Raw genomic sequence first — 21,129 nt, forward strand, 5'->3', positions numbered from 1 at the left:
CACCAGGAGTCAGTCAGTGTTATAGCTACTACCAGGAGAGTCAGTCAGTGTAATAGTTACTAAGAGGGGAGTCATTCCAGTGTTATAGTTACTACCAGGAGAGTCAGTCAGTGTTATAACTACTACCATGAGAGTCAGTCAGTGTTATAGCTACTACCAGGAGAGTCAGTCAGTGTTATAGCTACTACCAGGAGAGTCAGTCAGTGTTATAGCTACTACCAGGGGAGTCAGTCAGTGTTATAGTTACTACCAAGAGAGTCGGTCAGTGTTATAGCTACTACCAGGGGAGTCAGTCAGTGTTATAGCTACTACCAGGGGAGTCAGTCAGTGTTATAGCTACTACCAGGGGAGTCAGTCAGTGTTATAGCTACTACCAGGGTTATAGAGTCAGTCAGTGTTATAGCTACTACCAGGGGAGTCAGTCAGTGTTATAGCTACTACCAGGAGAGTCAGTCAGTGTTATAGCTACTACCAGGGGAGTCAGTCAGTGTTATAGCTACTACCAGGGGAGTCAGTCAGTGTTATAGCTACTACCAGGAGAGTCAGTCGATGTTATAGCTACTACCAGGAGATTCATTCAGTGTTATAGCTACTACCAGGGGAGTCAGTCAGTGTTATAGCTACTACCAGGAGATTCAGTCAGTGTTATAGCTACTACCAGGGGAGTCAGTCAGTGTTATAGCTACTACCAGGAGAGTCAGTCGATGTTATAGCTACTACCAAGAGAGTCAGTCGATGTTATAGCTACTACCAAGAGAGTCAGTCAGTGTTATAGCTACTACCAGGAGAGTCAGTCAGTGTAATAACTACTACCGTGAGAGTCATTCAGTGTAATAACTACTACCAGGAGAGTCAGTATTATAGCGACTACCAAGAGAGTCGGTCAGTGTTATAGCTACTACCATGAGAGTCAGTCAGTGTTATAGCTACTATCAGGGGAGTCAGTCAGTGTTATAGCTACTACCAGGAGAGTCAGTCAATGTTATACCTACTACCAGGGGAGTCAGTCAGTGTTATAGCTACTACCAGGGGAGTCAGTCAGTGTTATAGCTACTACCAGGGGAGTCAGCCAGTGTTATAGCTACTACCAGGGGAGTCAGTCAGTGTTATAGCTACTACCAGGAGAGTCAGTCGATGTTATAGCTACTACCAGGGGAGTCAGTCGGTGTTATAACTTTAACTGCAACTAGGAAGTTACATTATCGATGGAATATGACGCTCCTAGTCATCTGAGGCGACCAGTGAAGTATGCGACGACACTCACTTCCTCATAGCGGTGTACAAATAGTACCTGGTAGACATATAGCCATACAGTAGCGTCTCCTGACCCCAGGTAGAGTTTTCTAAAGTTGTACCGACTAGTACAGCTCGTGCAGGTAATGCTTGGTGCAGATAAACAATGAACACGTACCAGTACTGAGATAAACATCATACTTATTTCTCCGACAACTCAGTGTAAGAAATAGCACGACAAACATGGCTGAGCTCAAGATCGATAGTGTTTCACGTATAAAGTCATTCAATGTTTAAGACGTCCCCTATAAAAGCCCAGGAGCTAATTACGGAATATAGCACCTTCTCATTTAAAATTGGCTGTCTAATATGTTTTGGACTCTCTTACCTCGATTTGACCTGGTAAGTTGCTATAAGTGAGAAAAAACATTAAGATTCGTGTTTTAAATAAATCTTCAGGACCCCATACCAATGACCATTGTTAGAGCCAAACTATATCGATGCTCTTAGAGGAAAGAAATGTCTCTCACTCATGTATAAATATATTGGTATCAGTTGATCGTGGTTATTTGATCCCTTTGAAATGCTGTACGCTGCGTATGTTTACTACTTATCCACATCATGTCCCATGTCCATCTATAACGAAATTACACATCACGAAAGTAAAGTTTTAGGTTGACTTTAACAGGTATACCACAGGTTGACTTTAACAGGTATATCACAGGTTGACTTTAACAGGCATACCTCTCACAATCTCAGTCGACTGCGTTTAAACTGTTGGCCATTCGACAAAATCGTGCATTTCAAGACATTCACAACAATGTCAGTGTAATCTGTGGCTGGGACCACACGTCAACAATCTATGTGTCTTGTAACAATCTAAACACAGATTCTTTCCTTTCTGTCGTTAATGTATACATTGTAAATAAACATAGATGTACATCAAAGGGTGGGGGTATTGTAAGTTGTAATAACTTTTGCCAGATCTTTCTTGAGGATAAGATAAGTTTTAACTGAAGAGTAGGACATAAAACAAAGCTGAAATTGAGGAAACAACTAAAATGAGAAAACAAATAAAGTATACTATATACTCTATAGTATAGTAGTACTCTATACTAATTAACACATCCACTGTATTAAGTGCCTGAGCTCTTATTAATTCAGCAAACTCTCAGACCCGGCACCTATTGAAGACCCGGCGCTTAAAGTTTCAACGGATATATATATAGATTTTATTAGTATTAGTAAATACCATTAGTATTCTATTTGAAAACTCCTTTGTAAACATGTGGCACACCCGGCGCTTATTAGAGACCCGGGGCTTATTGGAGACCCGGCGCTTATTAGAGACCCGGGGCTTATTGGAGACCCGGCGCTTATTAGAGACCCGGCGCTTATTAGAGACCCGGGGCTTATTGGAGACCCGGCGCTTATTAGAGATCCGGCGCTTATTGGAGACCCGGCGCTTATTAGAGACCCGGCGCTTATTAGAGACCCGGCGCTTATGGGAGACCCGGGGCTTATTAGAGACCCGGCGCTTATTAGAGACCCGGGGCTTATTGGAGACCCGGCGCTTATTAGAGATCCGGCGCTTATTGGAGACCCTGCGCTTATTTCTTGAACAGTTGCTTTAACCCCGGCACCTATTGGAGGCCGGCGCTAACGGTAAGTTAGTTGGGTGGGACTGTTATGCATAAAAAATAGGGTAATTCACGTGCTCGCTGACAGCCTGACAAGCGTAGTGTCTTTTCCTCACTGTCGACGGGGTATTGTGTGGGTACATTCTTTGTTCGTGTTGCACAATGTTTAACTTCATGTTACACTTCCTGGATCTTGGGGTGCTAGGTACACAAACTGACTGACCTTGCACAGGGATTTATCTGCATCTGCTCCGAGCCCGATAAGACGAACGGTGGTAAAGTTTGGTTAAAAAATATCTCGATTTCTCAGAAATTAGAGTTTTGGTTTTTACCGAGTTAAGCAATATTCCAGCAATATCACGGCGGGGGACCCGGGTCTTCGGCGTGGAGAGCGAACGCCTTAACCACTAGACTACCCCACCACCCCCTCTCTCCGAAATTTAGAACAGTAACAAAATCAAACTTTCTACAATAAAGTCGGTTCGTTTAGAATCCTTTACAAATCTCTGGTTGTCACTGGATGGGTACCCTTGTTAGGAGTCGGGGAAGAATCCAGGGACCGATTTCACAAAGCGAACTTAAAGCCATTATCTTTTTCTTGAACTAAAGGTCTTCAAGGCGCTTTGAGGGACTGGGCACAGTATCAACTGCTTGACGTTGGTGTCGCCTTGTCGAAATGATTATCGAGTCGACTGGGTCTGTGACCAGAATACCCTTCCACCAAGCAGCCTTGGCACCTCGGCAGTCGTACGCCTGTGTTAAAATGTCGGGGTGAAGATCGCCTTAGTACTGAGATCGCTAACAATTTGTACAACGACCCCATGGTTTATTGTTTGTCCGTTGTTGCTAAAGTTCGATAACTGATACTTGCAGACAATCGGGATGTAATATCAGTTCGACATTAAACATCATTGACAACATACTCAATCAGTTTCTAATTTACTTCATAACGCACAGTGCTGTTGGCTGATAACAATGACATTTCAACCGTCTTGTTTATCCTCTTATCTGTATCCTTCCGTCTTCGTTAGGTAACGGAATAGTGAGGTTATCGTGATGAAGTGTCTGAGATAAGGACAGCCTGCTTTGTTATTTTGACTGTTCAGATCAGGCGCTCGACAAAGTGTGTGTGTGTGTCACCTCTGTGTGTCAATGTGGTCTCGGAAGAATCACCCTGAATATAGCCACTCTTTGTGGTTAATGTATGCTTAAAAGCACAAGTTAGGTTATTGGTCAGCTTCTTCCAAATACTAAACATTATCGAGTAGTTTTTGTGGACCACTCTCCTGTTTATGACGTAATCATCTAGCAGCTGTCATGCCGACGTAGATAAGGCCGGCGGACCAGGAAGAGGTCACCGACGTCACCCGACACTCTCTACCTGTCATTCTTTGTTGTGTTCCTACAGGTAGACAGACGGAGCCATGGGTGTTTTAGTCGGATGCAGTCGGATCTTTCTGGTCATCATCAACGGTATTTTTGCGGTATGTATGCAGATCAACAGTGAGTTATTCCCCGTGCATGTGAACGACGTGTGTTACCATGGTTACGTGACGATATAACGTTAACGATTATCCGACCTGCTGGGCGATATACGACGATATATGTGAATAACGTGTATCGCGATGATAACTAGACCATGTGATGTGTGCGATAAGAGTTATTTTCATATACCGATGCATCATATATGGACCATTTTGCACATACAATACTGGCTGTCGGCACATGTCCATATTGACCACCCGGGCCGAAAATGCATATCAGTCATATCAGCCCTAGGGCCGAAAATCTATATCAACCATATCACCCCTAGGGCCGAAAGTCTATATCGGCCGTATTGCAGGGTTACTTAACTAACATACGCAAACGAAACTCGCTGAGTACATCACGTGTGCCTTGCTTCTCTTATATGTCTTCAGGGAAAAAGGACTCCAAAAGTTACCTCCCTTAGTTCATCATGCTCGTGTATACAGATGCAGTCACTGCACATCAACACTTTAAAAGTGATTCTTACTTTAATAATGAAGTCGGAATAGAAGCAAGTACTGTCTCACTACTTGTAAAATCTGCGAACTCGTAGAGGTTTGCTGCAGTTTCTAGTAGCAGGCAGTGTCGTGTTCAAGTCCTTCCGGCTATAACACTGATATAAAATGAAAAATATGCATATATATTTATATCGAAAAAAATATAAGTTTCAGTGTATTGAGTTTATTTGGTAATTTCTTTCCAGAAAGAGAGTAATTCTGTTCGCAAGATGCCATCGACAGACAGTAAATGTACGGTTTTCACGCTTATACTATTGAAACCCACAACGCCGGTTTACGTAGGGGATTTGTAAAGCGATTACAAAAGTATACAACATTTTTACCCAGGATTTAAACATATTTTCATCAATTTGTAAATCGTTCTAACGATCTGTGTGTGTCCGTGTAGGTGATCGGGTTGGTGTTCCTGGTGGCGGGATGTATCGTGAGGTTCGGGTCAGACATACTGGACCCCTACCTCCAGGATCTATACACAGCCCTCCAGCGGTTCATGGAACAGGCGGGGGGACTCAGTGGATCTCTCCAACTTCAACCTCGGCGACTACCTTAAAGACGCCACCCTCGCCCTGATCCTCCTCGGCGTCTTCTTCTTCATCATCGGCATCTTCGGCTGCATCGGCGGCTGCTGCAAAGTCCGCTGTATGTTGATAGTGGTGAGTGTATGTGTGTGATGCCCGTATGTTGACATATACAATATTTCATCGATGTAACGCCAGTCTGTAAATAACGAGGCGCGGACCAGATAAACCAGTGACGGACCTAATGAGCACCGTCCTGTGCAACCGGGATACGGTGACACGTCACAGCCAAATTGCTTAATGATTTGACAATTCATTGAGTCGAATCCGACTACCGCAGGTCGTCGGGACCAATTCGAAGCCAGCTGGAACTAGGTCGGTGGACACTGTTCTTACCAATGGTTCCATGGGTTAGTATTGGTCCAAACCCTCGCTCTGCTGCAACTGGAAGGCCGAATTGGATTTTTAAACTTTGATATTTAAGAAGAACCCCGTTTTGTCTATTATCTAAAGCAGTTATATGCAAGTTCCCCGGGTGCTTTTCCAGAATACAAAATGGGTTTCTAACAAAATATTGTTTCATAAATATGATTATGATCACTGATTCTTTTATGTTGATGTTTAGAAACAGCGTGGTGTACTTCATGATATGTCATGTTATATTTCCAGTACGCAGTCTTGATCAGCCTCATCGTCCTAGCAGAGGTTCTGTTTGTCATACTCCTCTTCACCATCAGAGACACGGTACGCACAGAGTTACTTCCCTTGGTTCCTCCTCGCATTATTTTATACATATGAAACCAGCGTCACTGCGAGAGTGATAAATCTGACAGGTTTAATACTGCTGTTCCAATTGGATGTCATGCTTGTCTGCCAATGTTCCATGAACCATTATATCAGCCGGTCAGACTGAACCTTGCCTTAAGTGCAAGTTGTCATGAAACACTTGTTCAGACAGGTATACCTTGAGCCTTCGGTCCTCTCAGCTAACAGAACAAGCATAAACAAACAAACAAACAAACAAATTCAAAAGAAATCACTTTATTTGTAGAGGGGACAGTGTTGGCCGAGCTGTAGAATGCAGAGTTACGTCCCTTGGCTCCTCCAGAAACTGGTCTGCTGGTTACACAACCAGGCTATGTTTCTAGGTTTCCCATCACTCTACCAGTATCGGTTTACACACCAGCTGTAAGGTCTAAGGCCACCTTCAGAGCTTACCACACAAAGCTTGTGAGATGACAACTTGCACTTGTGTTTTGTAGGTGGACGACAACATCAAAGGGCCAATGAAGACATCAATCACAGATAGCTACGGAGGCTTCAACAGCACCGACCTGGTGTCCCTCGGCTGGAACTTCGCTATGGTCAATGTGAGTACCCCACTGACCTAATATGCCACACTGTTTCGATCCACAAACATTTTGTAGCATTACGACCTATCACAACACTGTAGTGTAGTTCGCTTACGATACGAGGGCTGAAGGATCCAGTTTCATACTACAGCACTACGTTACTACACCATACATCACTATACTACAGCACTACGTTACTACACCATACATCACTATACTACAGCACTACGTTACTACACAATACATCACTATACTACAGCACTACGTTACTACACCATACATCACTATACTACAGCACTACGTTACTACACTACACTATGTTACTACACACTACATCACTATACTACAGCACTAAGTTACTACACCATACATCACTATACTACAGCACTATGTTACTACACAATACATCACTATACTACAGCACTGTTACTACACAATACATCACTATACTACAGCACTACGTTACTACACCATACATCACTATACTACAGCACTATGTTACTACACCATACATCACTATACTACAGCACTACGTTTACACCATACACACACATACCATCACTATACTACAGCACTGCATACATCACTATACTACAGCACACCCTACACATCACTATACTACAGCACTACGTTACTACACCATACATCACTATACTACAGCACTACGTTACTACACCATACATCACTATACTACAGCACTACGCTTACTACACCATACATCACTATACTACAGCACTGCGCTACTACACCATACATCACTATACTACAGCACTACGTTACTACACCATACATCACTATACTACAGCACTACGTTACTACACCATACATCACTATACTACAGCACTACGTTACTACACCATACATCACTATACTACAGCACTACGTTACTACACCATACATCACTATACTACAGCATTACGTTACAGCACCGTGTATCAGTATACTACATTAGTATTCTACAACACTATGCTATAATTCTTTGCTCCAGCACCATACATGTATAGTATGACCAGAAATTATTGAGAATTTTAGGAATATGTTTAATTGGATTTCTAGTATAAACAACCTTGACCAGCTATCAAGTGATTGGTTTCATTCAAGAGAGATTACTCCGTTAATCCTTTTTCATTAGCTTGTGAACAGTTATCCCCCTTTGTTTACCTGCTAGCAGACGACATTTTCAGTGATCCTCAGCATGGATAATTTAGAGAAGAGGAAGTTGATTGAGTATTATAACAAGGACATAAGATCAGCTAAAGTGATTTCAAGTAGAATAGGCATCCCTTTGCCCACTGTTTATAGTGTTTTGAAAAATATTGCAAATGGATATGGCATTGAGCACCAGGGAGGCGCAGGTAGGCCCAGAAAATTGACTGTCGGTGACAGGAGGCGGCTTGGTATTCTTGTTTCTAAAAACAAACGACGGGGTTTAGAAAACTTAAGGCTGGATATGATTGATAGAGGAACTGTGGCTGTCTGTAAGGAGACAATTAGAACTGAGCTGCATGCAATGGGTTATCAGAAAAGTCGAGGAATTCTATCACCGATCATGAAACCTGAACAAAAGGAGCGAAGGTTGAACTGGTGCTTACATCATAGAAATATTAACTGGGACAATGTGATTTCCTCAGATGAAAGTTCTGTGTGGCTGTTTCCTAATACACTTAAATTCTGGATCAAACAAACTGAAAAACCTTTGAATCAGCGCCCAAAGTACAGTCCGAAATTTAACGTGTGGGGTGGCATATCTGTGTTAGGGGCAACGTCCCTCTGTGTATTTGAAGGGAATATGAACAGTGAGCGGTACACAGATATTCTCGAGGGACATTTACTTCCATCTGCTCACGTGTTCTATGGAAATTTTGCAGCAGGACAACGACCCAAAATATCGTTCAAAGCATTCACAGGCCTGGTTTCGGACCCAAAAGACATTATTAGACTGGCCAAGCTATAGCCAATAAATCCAATAGAAAATGTTTGGAGACTTAGGTAGGAAAGTGTCGATAAGAAAAATCTGACAAATATTGCTGAAATGAAAGAAGAGGTGGTCCGATATTGGGACAGCATGGACCACGACTTTCTAACTTATTTGATCAGTAGTATGCCCCGCCGCATTGAAGCCTGCATTGCTGCTCATGGTGACTTGGCAGATTACTAACTGTTCACCCAGTGATAAATCTACAAATTCAACTGCCTGAGTCCCGGGACTCACTGAGCTGAATAACTATGAGTCCCTCAGAACTTTTATGAGTCCTTAACAAAAATTAATGCCACAAATATTATTCAAACTGGTTTATTGTTACTATAGGTTGCACAGGTGAGTCTGACCGGTCTGGGATATTTCTGCATTTAGCATCTTGTGTCATACCATTTTCAGTACATAGGTTACAAAATATCAAATCACCTTTCCTGTCATAAGTCAGCCATAACCGGTGAATAATCGGCCAACCTGACTGAAAGGTCCTAACTTTGTGTTTTCTGACAGTATCTATCTGGGCAGCATGTGGATTGCTATATTATAAAAATAACAGCAGAGCTCTTCATGACCTTTGACAAGCAAATGTTTTCTTTTACTAGAAAAATAAAAAGGTTACTAGCCAAACCCATGTAATTTCACTGTAATATTTTGTGAATAATGTTCTACAATTCAAACCAAAGTTTTGCTTTGTTTCTTCACTCTGTTCATTGATTCAAAAACAAATTACATCAAAAGAAATATGCCAACTGGAAGCCAATTTAACAAGTATGAACACAAATAGTAACTGTCTTATTATATCATAAATGTCATCATAATTATAAATGAAATGATTCATTTATATGATTACTTTTCCAGGACTTGAGATTCAGAACCTTAAACAACAGAATGACATTCTTTTTTAGCAGAACTTTAACTCTGTCAAATGTCACTTTCACTTTCAAATTACACGCAGATAGATTTAACAGTCGTTCAGCTACTGACTAAAGCTACCTGCTTTTCTCTAACTGGTACTGAGAGCTCAGATTTTGGATTCAGAGTCACAATGTTCATTGACCAATCAGATTGTCTTGATAAACCTCATTTGCATATCGCTTACCTCCCTTAGCTTGTTTGTGTCTATTTATAGAGAGTAAAACTAGGTTAGTAGTTTTGCACATGCTCGAGCAATGAATCTTGGGATCTCATTTGCATACCGCTTACCTCCCTTGGTGTGACCTAGATGTCTATTTTTGGAAACGAGGAAATGAACTTGATATCATGACGAATGAAAGCTGTGATCGTTTTAAAAATAATGTGTACTTATAAGCTCACGTCATTTGTTTGAGAATGGAAGTTAATCTACGAAGATTTAGCTATGTATACTTTGATATTGCCTCTCCACAAAAATAAACATTAGTGTTTCATCAAAAGCTTGCGTCGAAGGGGACGCACATGTAAAAAAAATGTGAGTCCTGTCAGAATTTATTGCGTCAGAGACGCGGGACGCGGGGGTAGATTTATCCCTGTTCACCTGTCTTTGAATCTGGAGTTATGTTCTGCTAATATTCACATTTAATACGTGAGTAATGTGTGAAAAAAAATAAAAATTACAATCTCAAATTCTCAATAATCTCTGGTTGTACTGTATGTTATTTTCTACATCACTTTACTACAACCTTAACAATATACTGCAACACTATGCTACATCACCTTACTACAACCTTAACACTATACTGCAACACTATGCTACATCACTTTACTACAACCTTAACACTATACGGCAACACTATGCTATAACAGTGTACTACAACCTTAACACTATACTGCAACACTATGCTACATCACCTTACTACAACCTTTACACTATACTGCAACACTATGCTACATCACTTTACTACAACCTTAACACTATACGGCAACACTATGCTATAACAGTGTACTACAACCTTAACACTATACTGCAACACTATGCTACATCACCTTACTACAACCTTAACACTATACGGCAACACTATGCTATAACAGTGTACTACAACCTTAACACTATACGGCAACACTATGCTACATCACCTTACTACAACCTTAACACTATACTGCAACACTATGCTACATCACTTTACTACAACCTTAACACTATACGGCAACACTATGCTATAACAGTGTACTACAACCTTAACACTATACTGCAACACTATGCTACATCACTTTACTACAACCTTTACACTATACTGCAACACTATGCTACATCACTTTACTACAACCTTAACACTATACGGCAACACTATGCTATAACAGTGTACTACAACCTTAACACTATACTGCAACACTATGCTACATCACCTTACTACAACCTTAACATTATACTGCAACACTATGCTACATCACTTTGCTACAACCTTAACACTATACGGCAACACTATGCTATAACAGTGTACTACAACCTTAACACTATACTGCAACACTATGCTACATCACTTTACTACAACCTTAATACTATACTGCAACACTATGCTACATCACCTTACTACAACCTTTACACTATACGGCAACACTATGCTACATCACTTTACTACAACCTTAACACTATACGGCAACACTATGCTATAGCAGTGTACTACAACCTTAACACTATACTGCAACACTATGCTACATCACCTTACTACAACCTTAACACTATACGGCAACACTATGCTACATCACTTTACTACAACCTTTACACTATACTGCAACACTATGCTACATCACTTTACTACAACCTTAACACTATACGGCAACACTATGCTATATCACTTTACTACAACCTTAACACTATACTGCAACACTATGCTACATCACTTTACTACAACCTTAACACTATACTGCAACACTATGCTACATCACTTTACTACAACCTTTACACTATACTGCAACACTATGCTACATCACTTTACTACAACCTTAACACTATACGGCAACACTATGCTATAACAGTGTACTACAACCTTAACACTATACTGCAACACTATGCTACATCACCTTACTACAACCTTAACACTATACTGCAACACTATGCTACATCACTTTACTACAACCTTTACACTATACTGCAACACTATGCTACATCACTTTACTACAACCTTAACACTATACGGCAACACTATGCTATAACAGTGTACTACAACCTTAACACTATACTGCAACACTATGCTACATCACCTTACTACAACCTTTACACTATACTGCAACACTATGCTACATCACTTTACTACAACCTTAACACTATACGGCAACACTATGCTATAACAGTGTACTACAACCTTAACACTATACTGCAACACTATGCTACATCACCTTACTACAACCTTAACACTATACTGCAACACTAAGCTACATCACTTTGCTACAACCTTAACACTATACGGCAACACTATGCTTTAACAGTGTACTACAACCTTAACACTATACTGCAACACTATGCTACATCACCTTACTACAACCTTAATACTATACTGCAACACTATGCTACATCACTTTACTACAACCTTAACACTATACTGCAACACTATGCTACATCACTTTACTATAACCTTAACACTATACTGCAACACTATGCTATAACACTGTACTACTACAGCACTTCCATACTGCACTTTAACCATCTGGCTTTACTACAAAACTTTACTACAGTCAAATGTGTATACTACAACACCATATAGAACTATGGAAGTACCCATGTTCGTGTTTACATCGTGTGTGTGTGCGCTCGTGCTTTTGTGCATGCGTGTGTGCGCGTGAGCGTGCGCGTGCATGTGTTTGTGTAGTTCACCCCATATGCGTCTATAGTTCACCCCATATTTGCGCTCACAGTTCACAGTTTGTGCAGTTCACCCCATATTTGTATATATAGTTCACCCAGTATGTGTGTATCGTTCACATCACGTGTTATTGTGTTTCAGTTTAAATGCTGCGGAGTAGACAACTACACGGATTTCCAGAGTGCAAAGAAGTGGAATAATGAATATACACCAAAACAAACTAACAACACCTTTACCCTACAAGCCCCCATCGCCTGCTGCAAACTGAATGGAACTTTCCCCAACATACAGCTGCCGTCAGACTTCACGTGTGCCACAGACCCGACATCAGCACTGTCCAATATAGACAAGGTAGTGTAATAACCATCTCATAGATAGACAAGGTAGTGTAACAACCATCTCATAGATAGACAAGGTAGTGTAACAACCATCTCATAGATAGGCAAGGTAGTGTAACAACCATCTGATAGACAAGGTAGTGTAACAACCATCTCATAGATAGACAAGGTAGTGTAACAGCCATCTCATAGATAGACAAGGTAGTGTAACAACCATCTCATAGATAGGCAAGGTAGTGTAACAACCACCTCATAGATAAGCAAGGTAGTGTAACAACCATCTCATAGATAGGCAAGGTAGTGTAACAACCTCCAGGTAGTGTAACAACCATCAGACAAGATAAGCAATAGACAAGGTAGTGTAACAACCATCTCATAGATAGACAAGGTAGTGTAACAACCATCTCATAGATAGACAAGGTAGTGTAACAACCATCTCATAGATAGACAAGGTAGTGTAACAACCATCTCATAGATAGACAAGGTAGTGTAACAACCATCTCATAGATAGACAAGGTAGTGTAACAACCATCTCATAGATAGACAAGGTAGTGTAACAACCATCTCATAGATAGACAAGGTAGTGTAACAACCATCTCATAGATAGACAAGGTAGTGTAACAACCATCTCATCATAGATAGACAAGGTAGTGTAACAACCATCTCATAGATAGGCAAGGTAGTGTAACAACCATCTCATAGACAAGGTAGTGTAACAACCATCTCATAGATAGACAAGGTAGTGTAACAACCATCTCATAGATAGACAAGGTAGTGTAACAACCATCTCATAGATAGACAAGGTAGTGTAATAACCATCTCATAGATAGACAAGGTAGTGTAACAACCATCTCATAGATAGACAAGGTAGTGTAACAACCAACCATCTCATAGATAGACAAGGTAGTGTAACAACCATCTCATAGATAGACAAGGTAGTGTAACAACCATCTCATAGATAGACAAGGTAACCATCTCATAGATAGACAAGGTAGTGTAACAACCATCTCATAGATAGACAAGGTAGTGTAACAACCATCTCATAGATAGACAAGGTAGTGTAACAACCATCTCATAGATAGACAAGGTAGTGTAACAACCATCTCTCATAGATAGGCAAGGTAGTGTGTAACAAACAACCTCTCATAGATAGGCAAGGTAGTGTAACAACCATCTCATAGATAAGCAAGGTAGTGTAACAACCATCTCATAGATAGGCAAGGTAGTGTAACAACCATCTCATAGATAAGCAAGGTAGTGTAACAACCATCTCATAGATAGGCAAGGTAGTGTAACAACCATCTCATAGATAGACAAGGTAGTGTAATAACCATCTCATAGATAGGCAAGGTAGTGTAACAACCATCTCATAGATAGGCAAGGTAGTGTAACAACCATCTCATAGATAGGCAAGGTAGTGTAACAACCATCTCATAGATAGGCAAGGTAGTGTAACAACCATCTCATAGATAGACAAGGTAGTGTAACAACCATCTCATAGATAGACAAGGTAGTGTAACAACCATCTCATAGATAGACAAGGTAGTGTAACAACCATCTCATAGATAGACAAGGTAGTGTAACAACCATCTCATAGATAGACAAGGTAGTGTAACAACCATCTCATAGATAGGCAAGGTAGTGTAACAACCATCTCATAGATAGACAAGGTAGTGTAACAACCATCTCATAGATAGGCAAGGTAGTGTAACAACCATCTCATAGATAGGCAAGGTAGTGTAACAACCATCTCATAGATAGAGAGGTAGTAACAAGGTAGTGTAACAAGTGTAACAATCATCTCATAGATAGGCAAGGTAGTGTAACAACCATCTCATAGATAGACAAGGTAGTGTAACAACCATCTCATAGATAGACAAGGTAGTGTAACAACCATCTCATAGATAGACAAGGTAGTGTAACAACCATCTCATAGATAGACAAGGTAGTGTAACAACCATCTCATAGATAGACAAGGTAGTGTAACAACCATCTCATAGATAGACAAGGTAGTGTAACAACCATCTCATAGATAGACAAGGTAGTGTAACAACCATCTCATAGATAGGCAAGGTAGTGTAACAACCATCTCATAGATAGGCAAGGTAGTGTAATAACCATCTCATAGATAGACAAGGTAGTGTAACAACCATCTCATAGATAGACAAGGTAGTGTAACAACCATCTCAGAGATAGGCAAGGTAGTGTAGCGTCTCTCTCATAGATAGACAAGGTAGTGTAACGACTCTCTCATAGATAGACAAGGTAGTTTAACAACCATCTCATAGATAGGCAAGGTAGTGTAATAACCATCTCATAGATAGACAAGGAAGTGTAACAACCATCTCAAAGATAGGCAAGGTAGTGTAATAACCATCTCATAGATAGACAAGGAAGTGTAACAACCATCTCAAAGATAGACAAGGTAGTGTAACAGCCATCTCAGAGATAGGCAAGGTAGTGTAGCGACTGTCTCATAGATAGACAAGGTAGTGTAACGACTCTCTCATAGATAGACAAGGTAGTTTAACAACCATCTCATAGATAGGCAAGGTAGTGTAATAACCATCTCATAGATAGACAAGGAAGTGTAACAACCATCTCAAAGATAGACAAGGTAGTGTAACAGCCATCTGAGAGATAGGCAAGGTAGTGTAGCGTCTCTCTCATAGATAGACAAGGTAGTGTAACGACTCTCTCATAGATAGACATGGTAGTGTTACAACCATCTCATAGATAGACAAGGTAGTGTAACGACTCCCTCATAGATAGACAAGGTAGTGTAACAACCCTGAACATAACTAGAAGCAGCCCATGAATAAAGATCTAACTTTGTGTATTGTGTGAGCAAATTAAAATTTAATTTTATCGCAACATTTTTGTACGATATTATCGATAACACATTTTTCAACATTAACATTTTTTTCTGTCGACGACATTTCCGATTGTCAATCGTTTTAGCCAGCCCTAGAGATCACTGCATGTATGGTTATGGTGCTGACTTGTCTGGAAACACAATACTGGCAAGTCAGGGATTCGAACCCAGGACTAGTCGGCTCAGTACTCACATAATCTAACACACGTGATGCCCTGATCCCTGACCTGCTCACTATGGTTACTTGTTTTCCAGGGCTGCTACCAGGCTATCTGGGACATCATCAACGACAACAGCAACATCATAATCGGCGTTGGAGTGGGTGTCGTTGTTGTGGAGGTAAGCTGTAAACGTGTACTGGTCATTCGGAGGTTTAAAATGACCTTCACACCTGTCTGATAGCAAATGTTCAGTTATAATTAATATTAATGATAGGGTCGGGGTGAATTTTGTTTTCAGCACTGCACTTAGCATGAAATGTCACGTACTAACCAGATCCTCATTTGGTTGGAGGTTGGAGGTTGGAGGTTGGAGGTTGGAGGTTGGAGGATGGAGGATGGGGGATGGGGATGGAGGTTGGGGATGGAGGATGGAGGTTGGGGATAGAGGATGGAGGTTGGGGATGGGGATGGAGGTTGGGGGTTGGAGGATGGAGGTTGGGGGATGGAGGATGGAGGTTGGGGATGGAGGGTGGAGGTTGGGGGATGGAGGATGGAGGTTGGGGGATGAAGGATGGAGGTTGGGGGTTGGAGGATGGAGGTTGGGGGTTGGAGGATGGAGGTTGGGGGATAGTGGATGGAGGTTGGTGGTTGGAGGATGGAGGTTGGGGATGGAGGATGGAGGTTGGGGGTTGGGGATGGAGGTTGGGGTTGGAGGATGGAGGTTGGGGATAGTGGATGGAGGTTGGTGGTTGGAGGATGGAGGTTGGGGGATAGAGGATGGAGGTTGGGGGTTGGGGGATGGAGGTTGGGGGCTGGAGGATGGAGGTTGGGGATAGTGGATGGAGGTTGGTGGTTGGAGGATGGAGGTTGGGGATGGAGGATGGAGGATGGGGATGGAGGATGGAGGTTGGGGATAGAGGATGGAGGTTGGGGGTTGGGGATGGAGGTGGGGGCTGGGGTTTGAGGTTTGGGGATGAAGGATTGAGGTCAGGGATGGGGGTTTGGGGATGGGGGTTGGGGGTTGAGGTTGGCAAGTGGGGGTTGGGGGTTACAGAACAGTTCATAGTTAAGTACCTACGATGAGCCTCAACAGTGGCTTCGAATACCAGATTTATTGTTATAAGGGATGTTGTCTATATTAAATTTTACAGATTAAGATGACAAATGCAGCAGTTTGGGCGCACCTGACACAGTCAGGCTGTATTATTATTGTTATTGTCATTATTCAGTACCATACACCTGCATGGTACAGTTCTACTGCCTCTGTTACTAGCAATCTACCTCCAGCATCAGGCTGGCAACCTCTGATCATACTAGACTACTGGTTAAAGCGGAGTGAAGACCACCTCACTCACTCACTCACCCAGCCACTCACTCACTCCCTCACTCACTCACTCGCTCTCCCAGCCGCTCACTCACTCACTCACTCACTCACCCAGCCACTCACTCACTCCCTCACTCACTCACTCGCTCTCCCAGCCACTCACTCACTCACTCACACACTCACTCACTCACCCAGCCACTCACTCACTCCCTCACTCACTCACTCGCTCTCCCAGCCGCTCACTCACTCACTCACTCACTCACCCAGCCACTCATTCACTCACTCACTCGCTCTCCCAGCCACTCACTCTCTCCCTCACTCCCTCACTCGCTCACCCAGCCGCTCACTCACTCACTCACTCACCCAGCCACTCATTCACTCACTCACTGACTCTTTTCTTTCGCAGCTCCTGATGATCATCTTCGCCTGTATAGTGTGTTGTAAGGAGAAGAAGAAAAACGATGATTATGATTATGACTACTAATACAACTACCACAACGTCATCGTCATCATCATGAACAGCAGCTTCATCATGTTCTGTACTTCATCAACGTTTCAGCATTCGTTAACGATCTGACTAGTGCATATGAGTGTCCGTGCGTCCATTGCAAGTGGACAGACCCAATCAGGACCGGGCTGAGAAAGTGTTCACTCCATGGTTGTTCTGTTTTACTTGTGTTTGTCCTTATGTTGTCGTAAGAGGCGACTAACGAGATCGGTTGATCAGACTCGCTGACTGAACTGACACATATCATCTAATCCTAGACCGTTGCTCCTTCTGTTGATCACTTGATTGTCTGACCCGGCCTGGGTTATGCACAAACCGCCGCCATATAGCTGGAACATTGCTGATACCGGCGTTAAACAACAACCAAACTAAACCTTCTGTTATCAAGCGTTCCTGGGGATTCTGGGTTAGACGTCTTGTCCAGCAGCCCCCTGCTTGTCGTAACAGGCGACCAGGATGGAGAGGTTTGGCACGGTGACTCGGATGATTGCGTATCTTCACACAATGACGATGTGGGTTGTTGCCCACAGTATCAATCACCTGATTGTCTGGTCCAGACTCGATTAGTAACAGACCGCCGACAGTGTTGCTGGAATATCGCAGTGTACGGCGTTGAACTACAAACCAACAAACGCAACTGTTACAATATATACCTGGTTGGAACGCGACCAAATATATCACTTGTTGTCAGAACGTTATTTAAAGAAGCTGTACAGGAGTCGTGTTGGCGCATGATGGCTGCCGCTCTTGAAGCAGAGGGCCGGACTGTCGACCGAGTGTCCCCGCTATAGTGCGGTTATGGGTCCTATACAGAAGTACGTGATTTGCTCCCATGTATGTTGTTATACTGAAGTATCCTGTCAATTGGGTTAATGTAACCTGTATATACTGTATATACAAAATAGTTTGGCTATTTCGCAAATGAAAACAATTAACAAATTATCCATAAGCATCGATGTTTTCCCCATAATTGATCGCACGTGCAGGCAAGCCCGGATGTAACAGTATTCAAGGTATTTAAGCAGTTTCCTGTTATGCCCAAGTTGAGCTCGCATAAATAACATATGAAACAGACATAGTTTCTACATTTCCTGATCGACCTCAGCATTTTGCAGGCGGGTTTTTGTGTCGAGTGTTTGAAATCCTTTTTTTGTACGTCTGCGATCTTGTCTATTCTGTTTTTTATAACTCTAGAGTGTAACGAATCACATAACAATGTACCGTGCCGCTTGTGCACCGAGATGTATATATATGAGACGGATATCAGTTTGAGAAGCGAGTGTCATACACTTTTGCATGTTCTGTCTCGTGATGCATGTTGTCGTATCCTGCTGCTGGATATCGATGCTCATTATGTCAACCACTGGTCCAGACTCTGTTGTTTTCAAACGTCCGTCATATATGTTGGCTTTCTTAATGTGGAGTTAAACAATAATCAACGAAACAAACATGTTTCCCTTGTTTATATATTATTGTTGTATCACCGGAAGTGTGGTTCCCTCCTACTCTGTATCCTCTACTGTCTACATGTACCGACGTGAGATCCCCCGGTATCTGTGATATATGTGTATATGCCACGAATTGAACCATCCAATCAACATCGTCCACCGCAATATAAGGATTGGAAAGACACGGAGGTCTTCAGAACTGTAATATTAAATATCTGATTTTAAGGATACTTTACCAAACCACCAAACAGCATTACCCGGCACCGTAGTTCTACTTTATATGGCGGGAGTTTGTGTTTGTACCACATCACGACTTTCCATTATGCAGAATTTATTCACTATATTTTTACATTCTGTTGTTAATTTTTGTACTGTAAAATAAGTAAAATGTTTCCATATATCCTCTGTTTGTTTTGTATATTCCTAAATCTGGATGCCCAACTGAAGACCCCCCTTTTAGAGCTCGGCTCAATGCTTGTTGTAAGGATGACGGGATTGGCTCGATACCCTTGGTTGAAGTCATCGTATCCTGCCTGTGCGTATCGTTTCTCTTGATATCCATCACTGGATTGTTTGCTCCAGACTTCAAAATTTCAGTTCCAAGTAAGGATAAGATATATTGTTCTGTTCTGTTTGATTAGCTGATTGCTGAACGACTTTTTTATTGCTATTAGGAGGGTATTTGCGGTGTAGGTACGCTGCAGCATCAAAATTTTTGTAGTAATGAATTCGTTCATAGGTGTATTATTCCTGACTCAGTACTGAAGCTTCTAAATGCCTCTCGAAGAAATTCGTGGAGACGTAACCAACCATGAACATACTTGCTTGAACACAATGCTCCGATCTGTATCCAAACGTCGCTATTAATGGCGTACGTTTCCCGTCCATCCATCTCACCCATACCCACTACGACCTCTGAAGATCCGGCTTAGAAGGTCTTCAGCAGCAGTTGCTTGTTGTAAGAGGCGACTAAAGAGATCGGGTGGTCTGGCTCGCTGGCTTGGCTGATGCATGACGCTGTATCATAATGTGTGCAGACCGATGCCGATCTCAATCACTGAATTGTCTGGTCCAGGCTCGATTATTTACAGCTGGAATATTGCTGCATGCGTCGTTAAACAACAAGTAAAATAAAAATACATGGACATAGTCACTACACGGTCATATATCTGAGAGCAGAAAAAGCAACAACGATCTATAAGACCTCCAGAATCGGTTCCCAAACACCCCAAACGTTTTGCTACAGAGGGTATACAGGGTGCCGAGTGTTCAGTCATTGGTTTGTGTGGTCCTGGGTATTTTCAGGGGCCAGTGACAGGAATATGGCAGCTACAGCGATAAACAATAATTACTCCCTGTATTGAGTCCACCCGAAGCGATGTGTGTCGATGAAAGCACGTGACCTGGGAGTCTTCTACACGTGACCGGCTACATCCGGCGGATCTCGTACCTGTATTCTTGAGGTTAAACCTTTTGATACAAAACAGCCCAGTAATTATCATTATTATAGGATATTTATATAGCGCACATATCCACGCACTAGTGCATGCTCAAGGTAGCATTGTAGGTATAATCACTAGTACCATGATCACATACACCAGTCACTGCTGTACGGACCTGCTAGCTGCCAGGAATCAGATACCATGTCGACTTGTTTGTGTTTGTAGTTGAACACATTCCATATCAATACATCGACGAATAGTGTGTGCGTGCGTGTGCGCGCGTGTGTACCTTGAACTCCTTCCATTACATGGTGACCGACCTGTCTGACGACTGGATGGATGTATCTGTAGGACCGATATGGAGAAGCACTGACGGTGGACACCACTGGATTATGTTCACTGGCGGATCTTGTTTTGGTTAGAGGAGGATTTTACAGACGCTTTTCTTGTTTTATCAATACACACTCTGCTAAAGGAAAGAGACATAAAGGTAG

The 21,129-nt window shown here is 42.1% G+C and overlaps 1 protein-coding gene across 1 annotated transcript in view; it reads left to right on the forward strand.

Annotated features, from left to right (window-relative positions):
* The window catches only part of LOC124290938 (tetraspanin-18-like), a 54,444-nt gene extending 34,851 nt beyond the window's left edge, over nt 1–19,593 (forward strand). Inside the window, 8 exon segments of the mRNA XM_046727786.1 lie at nt 4,282–4,357; nt 5,307–5,422; nt 5,424–5,571; nt 6,106–6,180; nt 6,699–6,806; nt 12,681–12,890; nt 16,008–16,091; nt 17,644–19,593. Of these exon segments, the coding sequence (XP_046583742.1) occupies nt 4,298–4,357; nt 5,307–5,422; nt 5,424–5,571; nt 6,106–6,180; nt 6,699–6,806; nt 12,681–12,890; nt 16,008–16,091; nt 17,644–17,721 (879 nt within the window). The 5' untranslated portion in view covers nt 4,282–4,297 and the 3' untranslated portion in view covers nt 17,722–19,593.
* The last annotated feature ends 1,536 nt before the right edge of the window (nt 19,594–21,129 follow it).

The sequence above is a fragment of the Haliotis rubra genome, unplaced genomic scaffold (genome assembly GCF_003918875.1).
Source record: "Haliotis rubra isolate DU_JTF1 unplaced genomic scaffold, ASM391887v1 Scf478, whole genome shotgun sequence".
Taxonomy (NCBI): domain Eukaryota; kingdom Metazoa; phylum Mollusca; class Gastropoda; order Lepetellida; family Haliotidae; genus Haliotis; species Haliotis rubra.